Source organism: Chelonoidis abingdonii, chromosome 2 (genome assembly GCF_003597395.2).
Source record: "Chelonoidis abingdonii isolate Lonesome George chromosome 2, CheloAbing_2.0, whole genome shotgun sequence".
NCBI classification, from domain to species: domain Eukaryota; kingdom Metazoa; phylum Chordata; order Testudines; family Testudinidae; genus Chelonoidis; species Chelonoidis abingdonii.
This window is the reverse complement of record NC_133770.1, coordinates 165,798,311-165,818,914: the sequence shown is the minus strand read 5'-3', so window position 1 is coordinate 165,818,914 and position 20,604 is coordinate 165,798,311. Positions and strand designations below refer to the sequence as shown.

General features: G+C 45.7%; 1 protein-coding gene across 5 annotated transcripts; it reads right to left on the bottom strand.

Annotated features, from left to right (window-relative positions):
* Window positions 1-344: 344 nt before the first annotated feature.
* Window positions 345-18,755, bottom strand: DDHD2 (DDHD domain containing 2). Of its 5 annotated transcripts, none has more exons than XR_012655300.1 (19): window positions 17,737-18,755; window positions 17,312-17,524; window positions 15,123-15,313; window positions 13,829-13,918; window positions 12,876-12,996; window positions 11,238-11,327; window positions 9,976-10,111; window positions 9,045-9,253; window positions 8,706-8,776; window positions 8,301-8,423; window positions 7,632-7,727; window positions 6,580-6,735; window positions 5,574-5,729; window positions 5,141-5,243; window positions 4,869-5,027; window positions 4,127-4,289; window positions 3,752-3,870; window positions 2,198-2,461; window positions 345-1,337 (listed from the first exon to the last, which is right to left on the bottom strand). XR_012655300.1 is itself a non-coding variant. In XM_032774599.2 (18 exons), the coding sequence occupies exons 2-17, from the start codon at window positions 17,514-17,516 to the stop codon at window positions 3,789-3,791; spliced, it is 2,160 nt and encodes a 719-aa protein (XP_032630490.1). In that variant the 5' UTR covers window positions 17,517-17,524; window positions 17,737-18,752; the 3' UTR covers window positions 345-1,337; window positions 3,752-3,788. The 5 variants fall into 5 exon arrangements, 2 of the variants coding, with proteins under 2 accessions (XP_032630490.1, XP_032630491.1); XR_012655298.1 differs by having other exon boundaries at window positions 4,127-4,298; window positions 17,737-18,751; XR_012655299.1 differs by having other exon boundaries at window positions 345-565; window positions 4,127-4,298; window positions 17,737-18,751.
* Between the last annotated feature and the right edge of the window lie 1,849 nt (window positions 18,756-20,604).

Below are 20,604 nucleotides of genomic sequence, written 5' to 3'. Positions count from 1 at the left end.
TTTTAGAATTGGGCATCTCCTTTGTTTCATGCTCTCTGCTTCCAAGAACAAGAGGCTGAATCATGGGCTTTGCTGAAAAACCTCTTATCCTTACAGCAATACTCATTTTTAGAAGCAGCTCTCCCTGCCTGTGAACAAAGAGGTGCTTCCAGTTGGTGCTACTTCTGTTTTCTCCTGTAATGCTTGTCCACTGCAGTGGCCTTTTGTAAAATGCCAAGGGCTCCTCTTGGGAATTTTGACAACAGCTTTACTTTGCCATGAAGTGACATCCCACAATAATAGGTTCTCATATTCCACCACCCCCTCAAACTCTCCCTAACACACAAACACAACCACTGCAGCCATAGATTTACTTTTGTATTGACTGGAAAAAGACAAAATAACAATTTTAAATGCATTTAAATTTTTTACCCAAAGTGCATAACTTGAAGAGCTGGTCATGACTGTGTGTCCTTTCACAAACAGTTCCTCCTTACATACCTCCAGGAGATGCGATAGGAATCCAGGAGCTTAGCTGTGCAGAACATCACTGCCCAGTCAGGTGTGAGTACAGCTTCTCTTAGTTCTTTTGGAGGGGGCAGGTTTGGGAAATATAAAATGCATTTAAATAGTGCAAATAATACACACAAGAAAAACAAACAAGCTCGTTGCACTGGGAAAAGGCCTATTGCACTGAACAGCAGGAGGGGGAACATGGGAGTGGCCACTTCCAGACCCCAACCCAGAGACACTATCTCACCCTCACAGCATTTGCTCCCCCTTGCTCAAAGGAATCCACATGCTGAGGAGTTAGTTTAGTCCGTTGTTTACCCTGTACATCTTTGGTTACAAGGGATTTATCATTTTAGTATCTGCCCCATAAGTTACCCTTATCGTGCTTCTAACAGCAATCGTTCAACAGCTCCTGGTTAATACAGCATAAGCCATGGCTGGTTACAAAAGGTTGCTATGGTTTCATCAGCAGGGTCACCCACATTTTGTGAACGTGGATCTAGTGTCACAGCACCTGTTTATACAGGAGAGGTTGGTTGATGATGCCAGATGCTCCCCTCAGCTGTACCAATGTAGCCACTTTGAACTCAGCAGTGTGGAATGGATGGGGTGAAGGAGAGCGTTTGGCCCATGAATCGCACTGAAAGCCTCTACCACCACAGCTGTTCATCCACACTCAAATGCAGCTATTTTTTCTCCTAATGAGGTCTTGACTGAGTCTAGATTGAATGCTTTGCTAAGGAACTGGACATGGAGTTGGTCTGTCCTCAGCCCCCTGCTGCAGTTACTGGGCTTAAGCCCCTCTTCCTTGGACAGGTCCCAATCCTACTGCAGAGGGGTTTTGCCTGTGAAGGAGAATGGAATTAGAGCCAGAATCCAGGCTGGTTCAGGCTTCAGCCCTTCATTGATGTGCCAGCCTCAAACAGCCCAGGGCTCTGGGTCTGTGTTAGAAATACTGCACTGAGGTAGGCAGCCTGAACTGAAATGAAGCCACACTTGGGTTTATTCCTAAGCCTTGGGCTAGTTCTGTTAATAGTATATAAGCAGCAATCAGACATCTTCATGATCCGGTGCAAACACCTGTCATGACTTCAGCTGGTATAAAGCAAGATTAGGAGATCAGTTCCCACCTGCTTCCATAAAACACTTTTTTCCCTTAATACAGTGAGACCATGCTGTGGGTGGACACCAAGGGGAAACACACAAGCCTCATGAAGGAGTCCTATTTGGCCACCCACTGCAACATAATTCTACAGGCATGATTCAGCTCGGGTGTCTTAGGGGAGCTGGCCACTTAAAAACAAAGCGGTAGCATATAGTACCTTGGCAGATGAGGCTGTCACACAATTACTGACAAGCCACCCACCCTGGGTGTGTGGAATAGAGATAGTCAGTCATGACAGAAGGCGTGTAAGAAAACCAAAACACTTAACAGTCGTCTGCACTTCCACGAAAGGCTGGACTGCTGTGCTTCTTTAGTGTTCATGACACCTCAAAAGGCCAAGAGATAGCACCACTCTTTGCTAAGCTACTGTGGTTCTACTTCTGTAGCATGGCATGTGCCCAGGGCATTAAAGGCGTTTTTCACAAGCAACACATTTGCTCACTAACCAGGATTCAATACGAGGCTCTGAAATCTCCAGCACCAGATCCCAACCACCTCTCTTCTGTATTTATACTTAAAACAGCTAGTATTGTAACTTACGAGATGGTCAGACTAGTCAGCTGAATGGTGTTGGCGTGAACGATCCCATGGGTGTCACAATGGGCACAGGGGCAAGTCCATAGTGGGTATTTTAGGAGAAGTGTTTTGCCTTGATTTTTTCCCCCCCCAAAATGAGAAAGATCTCCCAGTGCTCCAGGCAGCAGCAGGTATGCGGGAAGCAGCATGCAGGATACAGTAGCAGCAGAGGATAGGAAGGCAGAGGGAACTCCGGGCTTTCCAGGTGAGTAGTCACTTGGTGTGCACCTAGGGAAGCAACAGGAAAGGCCACACAGCTTACAAGGAAGCAGGGTTTATGCAGCATTAAAGCCTGAACGCACAAGCATTTTCCATATAGGTGAGACCACTCCCACATCAGCCAGTAGCATACCTCAGGCCATTTCCTAATGCACATGAGTCACATCACAAAGTTGTCACCACCTCAAGTGCCATTAGCTGTGCCAGCCTAGTCAAGGTTCTAACACAGGATGTGTGTCTCCAGTAGTGTTTATCCAGTACTAAGTTCACTTAAACACCTTCCTGAGTAAATAATGAAGTTCTAGAAGCTGAGGAAAGAGCATAATTGGGCAGAGAGAGAGAGTCCAGATTCATTCTCTTAACACCGTGGGGTCTATTCCTAGGGAGATGATTTTCTCTCTGTATGGCACGGGTGAGACCACTACTGGATATTCTTTCTAGCTGTGGTGTCCACACTTTAAAAAAGGATGTTGAAAAATTGGGAGTGTTCAGAGAAGAGCTCTAGGAATGATCCAATGACTGGAAAACATCTTGCAATAAGAGCAGTCAATGTAGTTTAATCAAAGAAAAGGTTAAGAGGTAGACTGTGATTAAGTCACAAGTACCTTCCTGGGGAGGAGACAGTGGATACTAGAGGGCTCTTTAAGCTAGCAGAGTAAAGCATAACCAGATCCACTGGCTGGGAATAAAAGCTAGACAAATTCAAAACAGAAGGCCTATTTATTTATTTTTTTAAAGAGTGAGGGTTCAGGGACTGGAACAGCTTCCCAAAGAAGGTGATAGAGCCTCCATCACTTGCAGTCTTTCAACCAAGATTATATCTTTTTATAAAGACATGCTCTAGCTTAACCACAAGTTATGGGTCTTGATGCAGGAATCACTAAATGAAATGCTCTGAGCTGTGATTTGGAGGAGGTGGGATCTTCCGGCTTTAACCTATGAAATGGACACTGACCAGACCCAGTGAGATTGAACATGTGAGAGAATCCCTGGGCCTCTCAGCTGAACGGCTCCATTAAAGCACAAGTTATTCAACGTTCTCACTGCCCAAGCACAGCGAAGAGCATGAATGCGAAGGAGTTAGATTCTAGAAGTTCCTTCAGTTTTAGTTACAGCCCTTGGGAACATTCATAACCTGACAGACAGTATTACTGGACTTGTCTAAGGCACAGTGCTGGAAAATGGAATGCTCCTAGGTGAGACAGCTACACCCTTAACACCCATTCCCAAATGAAGCAAGAAGTTATTTCACAGTAAACATGTCAACGGCTTCAGTTTCATCAAAACACGGTAACTTACATCATGTCGCCAGAACAGTGCAGCTGGTCATCTGACTTCATTGTAGAGGCTGATCTAATGTAATGCCCTGTGTTTGGTAGATCTCTTTCAGAATCAAGAGAACGGTATCTTCAGACTCCCTGGAAGAGCGGAGTGTTAGAACTACACCGAGACGTACAGGGTAATTAACATTCTTAGAGAGAGCACATGGCAACCCCTTCATTGCTGAGGCATGGGCTACTATAGGCAAGAATCATACATAACCTGTTTGCCTTTTAAGTGACTGGAATCTACTTGCTTTCACCACACCAGCTTTAAAGATGCACATTACAAGAATATGAAGGTGCCAGGGACCAGAGGGAGAGTTTGAAAAGATTAGGCCAAGGAGATCCTCACCAGTAGCAGAGATGGCCTTGTAGTGCAAATAAATATTCATTAAAACTCTCTATAGGCTTCTCTTGCAGCACATAGTCAATCCGGTGGCCTCCATTTAGCATTCCCACATTGATAGGAGGGGTGTCTTCCTTCCCTGTAGCAGCAGGCTCTTCGGGCTTCATATCTGAATGGACTTAACCAAAATAGCATGATTCAGCAACAGCACAGCCTCGGGATCCTTATTAGCCAGAGCGTGCCAAGCCTGTCTAACTCTAGCAGCAGGAACAGAACTCCCAAAACTCCAGGGCCTGCCTTCTACCTTAAGAACGGGGGAAAGGGACTTGGGTTTAAGGCAGCTGCTGTGAGAAGCAAACCGCACAGTGGCACATGCTTAAGTTAGTGTAGACTGCATTTGGTCTCCCTCCCTGGTATTATAACCAAAGCAGCAGGTTGCAGGGAGGAGACTGTTGGCATTAAGATTCACACACTGGGATTCTGTGCCCCAAGCACCAGGCCTGCCTCTCCCACACAGGCAGCAGAAGGGAGTGCAAGCTCCTTAGGTAGAGGTCATCTTATCAGGCACCGTGAGGTTGGTAGGCAGTGAGAATGGGAAGACCACGGCAATAAGGAGAACCCAGGAGTAGGTGTCCAGGTTGCCCTGGGACAATTCATTCACATCCTTGTGTCCTTCCCACATCAGGAGAACTAGTAGCACTGAGCTGGGGCTTGGGCCTGAAACCAATTGTTCCCTTATTTTTTTCACCTGTCTGTTTCTCCAAACTAGTTTCAGCTTTGTTTTCAGTGGCTGCTGCCTCCACAGCCAGCAGTGGGGGTCTGGTGAAAGACTGCCAGGCTATCCTCAGTGACCCCAGCAGGTTGTTCTTGAGATCCATACCCATGCGAGTCAGGCCCTCTTTCAGTTCTGAAACACACAAGTGCCGGAGGTGAGGCATTTGAGCAGTAACATGCATTGCATAAAGCAACAGTGTTACAGACCTGCACCAAGCCATCAGGAAGGCCTGCTCTGTGCTTTACCTAAATGCATTCTCTTCCTGCCCTTGTGATGAGGGAGCAACATGGGCTCGAACTCCAGGTCTGGAATGATCATGGGCTCAATCCTGTACGCCACCGGGTCAAACTGCATAGAAGGAGAACAGCAGCACTCACTTCAGCTCTACGCTCACCTAATCCCTGCCCCGTGTGAGAAACCAGGCGCCCCCAACATGAGGCCAAAATGGAAGCTACACCATTAAAGCAGATAGTTCTAATGCAAACTTGAGGCGCTCTCGTTCCCTAGCCCCTAAGCATTGTACTGACAGCAAAGTCATTGCTAATTGTTGTTCCACTGTACAGGATAGCAAAGGGGCCAGGGCTATGCTGTGAGAGTTGCTCAGAGTGCGTAGGTTTAAGAGCCTGCTAGCTACAGCAGATCTAGCATGCAAGCATTGTGTCAATTGATCATACATACAGGATGGAAGATATTGAAGAAGCCTTTGCAGGTAGGAAGGCTGTAGTTTGGATCAATCCTTTTCACACCTCGTACAGTGAGAAACATCCCAATGGGAGACCCAAAAGCAAAGAAGATGTCAGGTTTGTAGATTAGCTGAGGGTAATTTGCTGAGACCTAACAGAGTTAAGACACAACAGAAGTGTTTAGACTCCATGCTGACCTCCCTGGCACCGTCAGACAATACCAGAGATGGCCATGTGGGAAGTTCCCGCAGAGGATATTGTTTGTATTAAAGTAGCACCTAGGGGTTCCACCAGAGACTGGAGTCCCACTGTGCTTTCCACACCCTGAAGAGTCAGGGCACTGAGAGGGGCAGGGACTTGCCCAAGCTCACACAATAGGCCCATGGCAGAGCCAGGCTCTCCTGGTCACTACATTGAAGGCACATATCCTGGCCAACATGTTATTCCATCCTGCCTGAGCAAAAAGATTAAAGCAGTCACACAAGACTGGAACCAGCTCAGGAGTCTCGGCTGCATCTTTAGGGCAAACACATACAGAGAAGTGTGAATGTGGCAGGATTCTAAACCAGGGCCAGGAGAGATCTGCACCTCGAGAGGTGCCTGCTCCAGGCAGAGAGCCAGCGCGAGGCCTAGGAGCCACTTAAATAGGACTTCAGAGGCACCTGGTAATGTCATCCTCCATGGGGTGCATCTCAGCCTGGCTCCAGCACTGAGCTACTTACAAGAGTCTCCAACTGAGAGTCTCCAGGCAGCTGAGGCCAATGCATTACCTGCAAGGCTGGGGGAGAGAAGGGGACAGTGGGCTGGGACCTGGGGACCACCATGACGGTAGCTCTGCCCTCAGAATCAGAGACTGTCAGAAGCATGGGGAAGTGACCCTCAATTAGCAGCCATCCTCCCCAGAGCTCTGTTGGCATTAAGTCAGTCCCCATTAGTCTGAGTTCTGCATATTACACATTCACCAGCTCTACCAGGCCACATCAACAAACGTGAGTTGTTACCTGTCCTAGCCCAACATCCAAATATTGACGCTTCCCCCCACCATTCATGCTGCTGCTCCGGGCACCCAGCTGCGGAGATGACCCTGACTCAGGTTTGGGAGCATCTTCGCTCTTGTCGTTATTCCCAACAGGGACATGGGCCTGCTGCTGAGCATCCTGCACCAACAAGAATGGGAGAGACTGCAAGGGCTGTCCTCTGTGAGCTTCCACACAGCAGCAAGCTCACGTGGGCCCATGGCCATGGGGGAGCCAAGGAGACATCACCTGGGAACAAGCCTGAGCTAGTGAACTGACTGGCTCCCCAGTTCCCTGTGTGGACATGCTGAGGTCATTGACCATGTCATGGGAATGGCTTTGTTCATACAGCACAAGAGGGTGGGAGGTTCTAGGCTCTGGTGTTCTGGACATGTCCACTCTGCTCAGCGGCAAAGCCTTGAACAGCTGCCACCCTGGCAGAAACACCCTCCAGAGAGAGACCAGCATGGCTCCAGCTGCAGGAGCTACAGCAGACCACTTCATACCTAAACCCCAAGTAACAGCCCCACTTTCCCAGAGTTCCCACAGCAACAATTCTTAGAGCCCAGATCTACAGTTTTGGGCTCTCACAGTGGCCAAAACCAGCTGTGTAGACCTTTGGGCTTGGGCTGGAGCTCAGGCTCTGAAACCTAGGGAGAAGGGTCCATTTCAGAGCCCAAGCATCTACACAGCTATTTTCTGCACTGTTGTGCAAGCCCCACAAGACTCAGTTTTTAGACGTTGGCTCTGACACTCACTGCCGCAGGTTTCCACTTGCCACGCAGATGCACCCCAGAGGCCACAATAGAACTGACGCTGCAATGGTGTCTAGAAAATGCTAGCATTCTTGTAGGTATGACCCCAAAATGACTAGAGCAACAGTGCATGCAGCTGCATCCACCATGCCTTGTGCCAGTGCAACATACATAAGCAGCTGCGCTGGCAACAATGGTCAGACAACTGTTTCCTCCTGACTCCAAACAAGCCGCCACTTGGGACTGGACCATTCCCTCTAGGAAAAAAAACAAAAAACGTACCTGTGTTTCGTCTTTGGTTCTTACATAATGAAGGATCTTTGTTCTTGGTCCCAAGGGAATTCCCATGTCTTTAAGATCCTTCTCCGTACACAGAGCCTGGACAGTAAGTTACAACCCATTACTACTACAGTACAGGAAACTCTGCACTCAAAGGATATTCCATTCTCAGCATTACAGGATCCTGGGAGCCAATTGCTCTGATTTCAGTGTGCCCCTCTGGAAGGGAGGGAGCATGGATTGCATGGGAATCACTCTGCTCTAGAGAGAGAGAGAGAGAGAGAGAGAGAGAGAGGGGCAGCAATCTCTGAACTCAGCCTCAAGTGCAGAAATGCCTCCCCCCTATGGCTCATTTTCAGTCTCCAGTGTGCAGTTCAGCATGCCGCCAGCCTATCTGCCACACACAGGAGACCAGGGCTGCTGCTAGCATGGGCAGAATCAAGAGCCTACAGAGGTATTAGTCACTCAGCCTTATCAAAAGCTAGGGTACATTAGGCCAGGTGGGCTTTACTCTAACCAGAGGGCAAGACATATCCAAGAAATACCTCTGTGAACGTGCCCCAATATCAGGGTGATGGGCACAGAGAAGAAAAATGTGAACTTTAATACATCTGCAGGCAAGCAGTGAAACATACAAGGACAGTAGCTCCACAGCTGGGAGAGCTGTTTTACCAGTGCTTGTGTGTCCATTCTCTCCTTCTCAAAGACACTGTAGTACTCAGATAGCTCAAGCTTCTGCAGGATTTCTTTCACTCCCCCAATGTCTCCCTGTCCATAGGCACCCAGCTGGGACCCCTGCAAGTACAGCCACATGGGTCACGTTTATAGAGCTGGTCTCCTCCTTCCTTTATGTTCTGGCTACAGTATTGGTAGTAGGTGTGGGATCGTTGTGTTTGTTTAGATCTACACCTGGCAGGATAGCATTGAGAATTCAAAGCTCTTCTGCTACAGAAGCAGGAGACAACAACAGTGTTCTGCATTGCAGCAGTTATGGAAATACTGGAGTGTGGATGTAGCCCACAGATTCCATCCTGAATCAATGAGATTCTTAACATGCACAAGCCATGGGGAATTTACCTCTTTATTGCCGGCTTCATCCTCAGAGGAATCTTTCTGATTTGTTAGGAGATCAAACAATATCAGCGACCCTAAAAAAAGAGCCACATACACAGTCTCTGAGCAGAACGGTCAGATCTTATGCTGGAATAAATATACTTACATGTCCATATCCCTCTGTTTGGTAAGGGGGGGGGGGGGCTTCCCTCCTCCTTTCCCACACTCAAGTGTCCCATGGTATGGAAATGGGTCTTCAGCACTAAACTGCAGTCCAGGGTTCTGTGCCACGTGCATACAGACATTCTATAGATTCTACAGTATTATACACAATACTGGGATACCCAGGACTAAACCCTTTACCTAAGCTATGGCCCGCGATGGAAACACCCCCTTTAAAGTCAGGGTTCCTCTGCAGGAAGAGCCGATACAGACGGTTCATTTCCGAAGCAACAGTATCCACTATGGTCTGGCAGTAGGTGGAGCTATTGTAGAAGAAAACATCCAGTATGGTGTCGTTTATGAAGTGCCGCAGGCGGTTGATGCTCGGCAAGGTAATTCGCTCCAAATCGCTAAACATGGAACAAGGGATTGTTATGAGGGACAGAGACTTCACCCACGGCTCACGTAGCTATTACCTAGTAGGTTTCCAGGGTGAAATCCGGACTCTCAAAGTCCATGGCAGTTATGCCATTGAGGATTTCACCTGAATTTTTAATTCATGTTAACAGAACATAGTAACAGAAAGGAGCTACAAAACCACCTTTCCTCAGAAACAGAACATGGTTCTCTGAGGTATGGATGCAAAGAGCCAACCTTCCCTGCTCCAGGAGCATTTACAATTGCTCCCCATTTGTGCAGCTGATATGCTGTTCCCCAGTGCAGCGGTATGCTTCAGAAGGGGTATCAACTCTCATTGACTCCCAATGGGGGTTGGATACCCAAATCCTCTGCTCTGTGTTCTTACAGCAACTGGAAACACTGGTCCGAACTTCTGGCTTTACATGCCAATAGACTACTTGTGGTGCAATTTAAACTAGACATCAGTCTGGCTTCATGAGAAAACTGGACAGCAGGGCTGGAATCCTCATATTAGATGCTACAAACAGTTCCTGGTTCCTTTTTTTATGTTCACCTGTGTGTTTCCTGATGTAAAGTAGCAGCAGCAGAGACTGCACTGAAAGCTCTTTCATCTCTCACCCACTGCAGCAAAGGCATGGCACTTTACAAAAAGAGCAAGACACTCCTAGATTACTACAGTAGATTTACCTCTGAGGTGCTAGAATTTACTTACACGTCCACCCCCGTGGAATGCAAAGGGCTGTGCCAGTTTACAGGCAAGAACTCTACCCGGCCAATCTGTTGCTGCTCCTGGGCTTTCTTGAAGTGTGCTTGCAGCATGCTCAAGGAAACGTTACGGAAGTCGTTCACTGGAAAGAGAATATGAGCTCTGTTATCAAGGCCTAGAAAAACCAAACAGTTTGCTAGGAAATGCCTACTGCGTTTACTATGCTGAACAAGCTGAGTTGAAGGGACACTGTCAGCTTAAGACAAAACAGCCCACCTCAGTCTGAAGTTTTTTAACCTACTGTTATTACAAGTAACACCGCAGATCACTAATTGAGGGATTAGACAAACACTCTACTTCTCAGCTGGAGCATAAACTGGATATTACCGTTTACTCTGTAGCAAGTCTGTTTCCCCTCATTGCTGGAACTTTCGCACAGCAACCAAGGAGAGAGAAACTTCTTAAAGAGCTATGAAACCTACTGTAAAAGTCTCACATATCAGTACGGAGACTTAGGGGCAGGGGCTGGGTTTTAAATTACTTCTCTCATTTTAGTTCACTGACTGATTTCAAGCTGACAGTAACCTTTTTAAAAGTAGCTCCATTAGATGTATACTGTAAGGCAGACTGCAGTATCAGAAGGCTTGACTGCATGAAAAAAGAAGGGACACTTTACCAGAAATAAAGACATTTGACTCCACAAATTGTTGAAGTATGCAACAGCTTTGGTTTTATTATAGAAATTTACATCATCTTAATTTTCCTGTTTATGGTACACACAGCTTATCTACAGATCTCCTCTCCAAGACTCAGGCAGTTACAATGACAATATAAGCACACTCTGAAATTGTCACATTTCTAAAGACCCTTGAATGGGACATTAACTTGTGTTAGACTTTACTGGACAAGATTACCACCTACAATAGACTGAGTAGAGGACAGATTTATTCAGTTACTTAAAGAATCTGTATCTGATTTGGGAAGCTCACTATCTGAAGGATTAGGACACAGTGATCATTCCGATAAAAATGATTGTCCAAATCCGTCCAACTCTATCCAGATAATCAGCTTTCATTGCTCGTATATTCAAAACTACGCATCTTCATGGCAGTCAGCAAGTTCTGTCTTACCATTTGCCAAGATTACTGTCAAATTCTTTAAATATGTGATGACAGCACCTCATGTGTTTTCCCCATCAGATCTGTGTTTATTTGCGCGCTCTGAGGAGTGATGCATGTGAAATGGTATCATCTCCTGTGCACACCTACCACATTGGACGATGGACCGGAACCGGATATCACATGCTGGCCCAATTCCATGAACAACAAAAACCAAGTGATCTATTTGCAGAGGCTCCCCTAAGAGAAGGAAAGAGAGAACCATTTACACAGCAGCTAATTGTTTACCTGAAGCAATATTCCTTTGTGATCTCAACCTGAGGCAGATGTGTGAAACCCTCAAGGGGTCAGATAAGGGATAATGCTAAGAGAGTTCCAGGTCCGAGAATATTATGAAGTTTGGTCTCTGGTTTGTGTGTCAAGAGTAATAGTAGTGCTCAGTATAATACTTCATATTTAAAGTATTACCTACACATCAGATAATTTCCACACACCCTCACCAACATACATGCACATGGCTGGTGGTAAGTGGCATTATCCCCATTTTACAGCTGAGTGAAATTGAGGAAGGTGAAGCGATTTGGGCACAAGACCAGGATTAGAACTCCCAGTGCTGCACTGGTTCCTCCACACCAGACTGCCTTGTGAAATGTGACTGAGAGGCTATGCAGGTGAAGTGAAGCTTCTGCAGTCAAACCCAAAGCCTAGACATTCTCCCCTCCCAGTCACCACAACCATTCAGTGAGACTGACTGGGTGTCGAATAATATACTTCTGAGTTATTAAAAACAAAAAAAGAAAAAAAACCCACAACACCAAACACCCTCAGCTTCTTAGAGATGAATTCATGTGGCCGTGCAGAGGTAGAGACTTTACACACAAATACAATAACGTGGTGTTGCAGCCCTTGCCAATTAGATTAAGAGGCTCTCTCAATATCATCAAGGTAGGAAGACATGTTCCCATCGCTCAACTGTACTTCAGGTTGCCCCACTGAGCCACTAATGAGATACGTCATTAATTAAAGATTTATGGCTCAGCAGCTTGCAGGAGCAGGCCTTTCTGCAGAGGCCTCTCTGACTAAAGCAGGCATCAGGCAATGTTTGATTTTCATACTCTTCTCTCCCAGCTCCTTTAGTTTACATAAGATCTTTTTAGAAGAGCCTGTAGGTGGATAATGAAGGGTTTTGACAGACAGAAGCAAAAGCTAGTGCTGGCAAGTGGTAAGCTTGGTGGCAAAGCTCAATTGCTATTCAAAAGCGTCAAATTTGGCCCACAGTTACGATTTACATTCTGTAAAGTGTACACGAGAGAGAGCCTGGATGTCTGTGTGATATATACATATGCACATACGAAGACGTGGGTTTGGTTACGTTTTTAATAATAAAAGTACACCATTTTCAGAAGTGACTAGTGATTTGAAGGGCTCAATTGATGATGCCTGATTTTCAGAGAGCAGGTGCTGAGCACTTCCTCTTCCCCCTTTCCTGTTTGTTCAGGCTGTGAGTGCTTTGGGGCAGGGACTTTCTCTAGGTCTGTGCAGCACCCAGCACAGTGGGGACGTCGTCTCAGTTGCAGGCTGTAGAAACTACTATAATATTTGAAATAGTACATAAGGAAATTTGTCAGCGAGATGAGATGACCCATCCATAAGCCCTTATTTAGTCTCAAGCAAAAAAAAAAATGCTTTAAATTCTCTGAAGCCATATCATACAAAAGAAAGGCAGATAGGGTCTGAGAAAACAAGCTGGGAAACATTTTCTTCAACTTCGATGGATGTGTAACTTACCGCAGGGGATGTCAGCAGAGATGTTCTCCACTCCTCTCTTAACAGTTCTTGGTCGACCTTGCTCTGTAGGGGTTGAGCCCCAGTCGTCAGAGGTTGTCACTGGATGGTAGTGCACCATCAGCTTAAAAACAGGAAGAGAAGCGTGTTAGAACTCTGTGGTACATGCAACACATTTCACCATCTCCTATAAAGGGGGATAAGTAACTCATCGTACACCTGCCAGGAACTGATGGAGCACACCTATACCATTGCAAAGAGCAAAGAGCAAACCTGTCTAGACACTACACTAGTGAGGACCCAGATGGAAACTGACATTGGATAGATGGAGTTCACTGTACTCTTTAAAATGTACTTGTATGTTCTTCTCCTCTGCAATCTCAGCACTTTAGCTACTTTATACATAGTTCTATGCATAATTCTGCACTGCATTTTCCTTGTTACAATAAACACCACCTGGGAATGACAGGTGTACGTATTCCATACCACACTGTCTCTGGGTGCCAGGATTCCACTGTGCATCAGTTAGAAAACAGAATGGAATGATTTTATACCTGAGGAAAGATGGGTCAGTGATTAGGGTGCTAGCCTGGGAAGTGGAAAACTCACCTTAAATTCTCTGCTTCATCACAGACCTGGCTTGTATGACCTTGGGCAAGTCACTCAGATACAATGCTAACAGCAGAACAGACGTACCTAAGCTAGATTCTGATATAGTTCAAGTGGCACAATGCTCTGGCATGGCTGCAGTCATATCAGTAGAAAGGTGCCTTACGACACAATACCTTATTCCCATAAATGTAGCTCTATAAGGACCTTTATGCATCCACATGACGAGAGCATATCACTAAGTATATTGGTTTCTAAAAACCGAGTACAGACCAGCACTGAAAGCAGAACTAAAGGGGAAAACACAACTCTGTCCATGCTACAACTACTAAATCATCAGGTTTTACCTTTGGGTTATGCAATATAATGACTTCTCTAGTAGGGGACTCAAGTTTCTTTTTCCACTCGTCCAGAGTTATGGCAATCATGTACGTTTCCTGGAGAGAAGAGAAACCGTTGCAAGTCAAAAACATTTCCACAGGAACTCCACCAGTTGGAAGGTTTACCCCTTCCCCTCTCATTGTAGGGTAGCTCTTAAAAATATTGTTGATCAAAGGGAGGTAAATCAGACATGAGTCTGGATCGGTAACAGTCTTATCCCTGGGTTAAATGTTGTCTTACAAAGTGTTCGTTGGTGGCACCCCTTAGGCTACCAGTTTTAATAGAGGCAACGGCTTCCACTTTAGACTCTACTGAAGTAATATCAGATTAAAGTTTTATGGAAAATCATTTTCCATAGGAAGAGTCGCTGGCCATTAATACTAAATGTTCATAGGAAATCATAAATAGGCCTGGCACTTTTCAGTTCACTTAGCAGCTCTCTTTCTGTAGTCTACTACTATGGACCTGATCCTGCAAATTCATATGCACGAGTAATTTTAGTTACATAAATAGTGCCCTTGAAGCCAATGGAACTATCTATTTGCACTAGTGAAGTTACTCTCAAGGGAGAGCATTTGTGGGATCAGGGCCTAGATTAGAAAAATATGGACATTACAGCAGACAAGGACAGTGAAAAATAAGTGTGTCTGCAGCTTGAAAGAATCAACCACTGCCTAGGAAAATAAGGTCAGGCAGAAGAAGAGCTGCAGGTAGCACTGAAGCAGAGATTGGCTGTGGGAAGCAAGCCACAAGAAGTGGGCTTTAAGGAGGGACTTTATGCTTTATGAAGAGGGAGACACGGGATGGCCCAGGCATGGGAGCAGCGAACGAAAAGGTAGGAGGAGAGAGGGAGTGAGTAGCAAGGCAAGGAGATCTGGCAGAATGTAGGTCACAAGGAGCAAAGCAGAGTGGCCAGGGCTGGGACTGCAGGAATTGTGCTGAAAATGAGGGCAGGCAGTTTAACTGTATAGCAAGAGCCAGGAAGGAGGCAGAGCTGGGATATGAGGATGGGGAGATTGCATTAGCTGTGGCAAGTTGGAGAGAGACAGTGGGCGAGGCTGCAGAGAAGAGAGGCACAGTATTTCCAGTGGTGCTAATCAAACCTGAAGTGTCACCTAAAAGTCTCCCTTGAGTTCACATCCTTGGACGCAACTCAGTGCCAAGACCCTTCATGGAATTCGGGATGTTACACAAGCAGAAGCCAGCAAGGCTCAAGAACAGCCTGGACGGGCTGAGCGTTATTAGTTGAGACATTGGTACCTCCAACTCTTCGCTGAAGCTCTCCGAGTAGGGAATATACTTGTTGTCCTTGTCTCCCTTGTAAAACCAGGTGCAGCGTCTCACTTCAGACACTTCTTCCTCCCAATACATGGCACAGCGCAGCCTCTTCTTCAAATGCACGTCATACCTGCCCCCTTCCGTTGGAACTACCAGCTGTTCATCGTCTTTCCCTGTGGAATGCAAGGACTACCATGAAGTGTAAACAGATCAGAAGGGGACATTACCAAGACTTTTAGACTATGCAAATCATGGGGGTATCAGCCGCTTCTGCATGGAGCTTACCTAGAAAATCCATACAATGATCTGTGTAAACAAACACAGTCACCATTTAAAAAGGCCTTCTAGGACAATCATGCCAGAAAGTCAAAGCTTCCACTCTGGGGTGGAGAGACGAGAAAGGCCCTAGGCTACAAACAATTGCTAGTTTATTATTGTCTGCACTGCGGTAGCCCCCACTGTGCTAGGTGCTGTACAGACACACAACAAAAGAGAGTCCCTTACCCCGAACAGCTTACGATATCAGTAAGCTAAGTGGTTTACATCGATCCCACTGTGACTGAGAACAGCAAGACCTTAAACGTTTATATTCATTCATATTTCCCTAGCCCCTTTGAGACCAAATGATCCCAAAGCTCTTACAACTGTATACAGACAGTACCACTGAGATGCAGCTCCCTTTGGGAAAGGAAATAGCAGCCAATCAGAGCACAGCATGCCCCACAACAGCAAAGAGAAAGAGTCCTGGACAGGAGCCCCAGGCCACCCCTCTGCTCTTCAAAGAAATGCTGTGGGATCTTTAACGTCCAGGCAAGACCTCAGATTTTCAGTCTCATTCGTGTACTTGCATACAGTAAGCTCCCTGGAATTTGAGCTCCGTACGCTGGAATGGTCAAGGCCTGAGTCCGAATTCAAGGCACCAGGAAATCGTATCATTTCCAAGTGGAGGCACAGGCCTCTAAGCAATCCCCTCCAGCACAGACTGAGAACTTCCATGAGATTTCATCGTTTACTCAGAGCAAAAATGTCACCTAAATGTCCTGGCTCTACTATCTATAGGGTCTGATCCGATTAGTTGGATTACTGGTACACTGCCTTAGGCAGCACTTGTTACCTGCATGAGCCGCCAAAACATGGCACCTTGAATCAAGATCACCCCCTTCAGTCTAACCACTGGAACACGGGTGGGGCTAGAGGACAAAAGACTCAAAACTTTATTCCTCTCCCCCAACCTTTGCTGCTTCTCTTCTGCGGCTCTGCACCTATGCAGATCTGACTGCAGAAGCAGAGCCTTAGACTGTCTGCTCTTCAGGGCAAGGGGTGTCACTTTGTATGTATGGACAGCACCTAGTACACTGTGGGCACTATTATAATATAAATAAGTGTCTGAGCCATGCTGGACCTGGGAGCTTCACCCACACTCCAGTCTGCATTGCTACCCTTTTCATACTAATAAATCCACAGAGGAGTAAGATCTGCCGGAAAGTCTCACTGTGGTGGAATTTAGCTAGCGTTGCTTCCTAACCAATTCCTACTTACCGTATACGAATGCTGTCTCATGCAAATTAAAAAAAACCCAACAACCTAGCGTACTCAGTGTAAGTGTCAAATTAATGAGGCCTGAACATTAAAGCCTTTTGGATGCAACTTTTTTTTTTTAAGCAACATGAATAGGCCCCCTTCTAGGGAAGAGATATTTCCACAGAATGTGGATAAATTTAAAATTCCAGAGAGGGAAAACACTTTCAAATCCCATAGCAAAAACTACACAAGATGTTTAGAACACTTCCCTCAGCTGGAGCTTCTGGCCCCAAGACAATATCAGTACAATGCATCTCAAATTCTTAGCCTACTCATTGCTCTTGCAGATTTCCCCATCTTGCAAAACCCATGATTCACTCTTGTTAATTCACCTCACCTCAGTAGATTTTAAGGTTTGCTATACTACCACAAGGGTTATTTAAACTAGAGAGTTACAGATGTCGGAGTTGGAACCATCCCATGAGGTCATCTAGTCTAGTGCAGAGTAGTTCAAGACCGTATTTGCTACCACTTCATCCACTCTAATCTAGATGTGCGGGGATTTTGCCAGCTTCCTTCTGAACCTATCCTGAAACCTAATGTACCTTTACCCCTAAGACGCTTCTGACAAAAAGGCATTTTCAACTTACTTGAGTTGTGGGCCTCTTCTAACTTCTCCGAGTCTTGTTGACTGAAAGGGATCCACCTCTCTCTAGAATCTATTACCTTGCAGTAAAACCAGTGAGGAACAACTGCCTCATACTTATTTGCAGTATCTGCCTCCACTACTTCAAAGGAACTGGATGAATTGGATGATGGAGAAGGTTCTGCCTGTTGCTGTTCCACAGCTGACATTGCACCGTCTAAACGAACAAACAGATGGAGACAGAATAAACACTGAATTTTTATTTTTAAAATGTCTTCAGTTATTTACTAACACTGGAAGGAGAAATACACATAGGCTTAGCCCTCCCAGGAACTGCATATTTCTGTGACAATAAGGCAGACTGAATGGCAAACTGCTACAAATGAGAGACTGCCAGCTGCAGAGATAACTTACTTGTTACAAACTTACATTTTGGATTAAGACAATAATATGTCAGACAGAGATGACAAGCCCCAGAACAAATAAGTCTGATACAATTTTGGCTCAACTGACTCCACCACAGAAAGTCTGAAAGATGAGGATTCCACAGTGGCTTTGCAATAAAATAGCTGCAGAAACAATAAGAGAACCTGTTAGAAAATAGCAAATGCAACCAAGAGTCTCATGAAAAACAACCAGGCAGCATACCTAGAACGCCGCTCAGGAGTCTTGCCTAGAGAAAGATATTTTACAATGAGCCGGAGTTAATGCTTTAGGATTTGTCACTACAGTTCAGTTGTGCTTCACACATTCCTGATTTCTGATACTTGTGCTGCTTGAGTGAGTTTTCTGTTTTAGAAAGATAGTGATACTTCTCCATTAAACATTTCAGGATTTAACAGCATGCGAAATCCAAAGGGGAAAACTTGCCTGCTGCTACAGCAAAAGTGTCATATACCTGAAAATCCACCTATCCTTCTAATTTTATTCTACTTGCACTTCCAAATACACTGAAACACCTATTTTGACTTCACAAAAAGCATGACTACAAAAGTGGTAACTGAAGTGGAAAGAATTTAGTCAGGAAACTTATGTAACACTGAAGCACAGGAAACATAAGCATATTGATAGTGATAGGAAAGGGCCCAGAACAAGTATCTGCCTGTATCACAGAATTAACTGTTCTTATCTGATTGCTTATTTTCTTTACTTCCAAAGAATATTTCCTTTAGCTTTCTATGACCTCTTCCACTTGAGAATCTCAAAGTCATTTACAAAGTTAGCTTGTTCTTGCAGCACCCTAGAAGCTAATTAAATGCTAGACACATTTTAAAGATGTGAAAACAGAGAAACAGAGGTTAAATGAGTGTTCAAAACTACACAGAGCAAGTCGGTGACAGAGTTGGGGTTAGGATCCTGGTCTCCCAACACCCACACCTGTACTTCAAAATTATTTTTCCTTATCACAGGAAAAAAAAATCTCTATTTTTATTCTTTTAATTTGAAAAGACACTATGAGGTTCAATCTGGATCAAAATTCAGACCCCAGTCTTACAACTTGGTCCCCTCTTGTATAGAGTCACCTTTAGCATCAGGTTCCAAAAGATACACTTTTACAACACTCCTATTGTCTTAGGTTTTATATAAAATTAAAAATTCAACAAACTTTTTTTCTTTAACAAAAAGTGCATGCCCCTGCAATCCTTGTAATCCAGATATTGCAACACTGTGCTACTGCATGAGAGTGAAACTGACTATAAATGCAGGTGAAGTTGACTACTCAGTTTGTATCCCTCTCCCTCTGGGACAGCAAACAGTCTAAACAAACAGCATAAATAATAAAAAGTCAAATTGATTTTCAAAATCCCCACTCAGATCTGACCCCTCATTTAAATTTTAACCAAACAAATTCTTCTAAAAAAAGTTCCAGTGGAAACAGCTGTTTTTGAACATGCACACTCTCCTGCAGTTTGGGAACCCCAAACCCTGCTGCAGTGAAACTGACTACATGATAAGGAAACCAACTTCATGGATTTCAGTGTCCAGGCTAAAAGAGACCCACAGATGAACACAGAGCATCAGCAGCGACAGGTGAATTACACTGGCAGAAATTATTTCCCTTATATATTCTAAGAAGCGATTCATTACATCCTTATGAACAAGTGATTTTTAAGTAGGAGTTCCAACATCACAGCACCTCTTTAAATATAGGATGTTCTCATGGACCTTAAGGCAAGAAGGGACCATTCATGATCATCTTCTAGTCTGATCTCCTACACATTGCAGGCCACAGAACCTCACCTACTCACTCCTGCAGTAGGCCCATAACCTCTGCCTGAATTACTGAAGTCCTTGAATTGTGATTTAAAGACTCCAAGTTATAGAGAATCCACTATTTACTCTAGTTCAAACCAGCAAGCGACTCCTGCCCCACGCTGCAGAGGAAGGCATAATCCACCCCCCACCCCCCAATCTCTGCCAATGTGACCCCAGGGGAAAATCCCTCCCTGACCCAAAATATGGTGATCAGTTAGACCCTGCACATGTGGGCAAGACCCACCAGCCAAACTCCCCAGGGAGTAAGGCAACCACCTCACTCACCCCAACATCTAACATCAGACCACAACAAGTCCCATATAAATCAGTTTCCCAAATTTCAAACAACTCCAACGGTGCCCAGCAGAAAAGAGGTCCCATGTGAAAGGTCCCCGCATAGGTGTGGGTATGGAGGCGGGGGTGTAGAGGGAAACACCACACTCATACAAAGCAAACCTGTACAACAACGGAGAGCTGGCACCCAGAGCTGGGCAGAGAGGTGTCCCCAGCCTCTGTTTGCCAAAAGCCAGGAATGGGCGACAGGGGATGGATCACTTGATGATTCCCTGTTCTGTTCATTCCCTCTGGTGCACCTGGCACTGGCCATTGTCAGAGGGCAGGATCCTGGGCTAAAGGAATCCTGAGTCTCACCCAATGTGGCCATTCTTATTAAACTCCTCAGGCACTTGGGCAACTACTGCCCTCAGCAGCACCCTGTCATGGGCAAATACAACCCCCTTTTTCTCCATCACTCTCTGCTGATGCCATGCATTTCCACCAGACATCCCCCTTCCCCCCAAGCCCTGCTCCCCCCATCACCTCCCATCCAGGGCCCTTCCCCCTCCCCATCACCCCCCCTAGGTCCCACTCTCCCCCTCATTCCTCATTGCCGCCACCGGGGCCCTTCCCCCATCACCCTCTCTCTCCCCACTATACCCCCCTCAACCCTGCTATACCCCCCTCCCTCCCTCCGGGCCTTCCCCCTCACTTCCCATTACCCCCAGGGGCCCTGCTACCCCTCAAACCCCTATACCCCCTGAA

Coding starts and splice junctions, on each gene's coding strand:
- DDHD2 (XM_032774599.2), bottom strand. CDS start 17,516: ATGTCAGCTGTGGAACAGCAACAGGCAGAACCTTCTCCATCATCCAAT. Junction 13,919..15,122: donor GCTTCAGCGAAGAGTTGGAG/GTACCAATGTCT, acceptor TCTTCTCTCCAG/GAAACGTACATGATTGCCAT. Junction 4,299..4,868: donor TAGTTTGGAGAAACAGACAG/GTGAAAAAAATA, acceptor ATTTTGGTTAAG/TCCATTCAGATATGAAGCCC.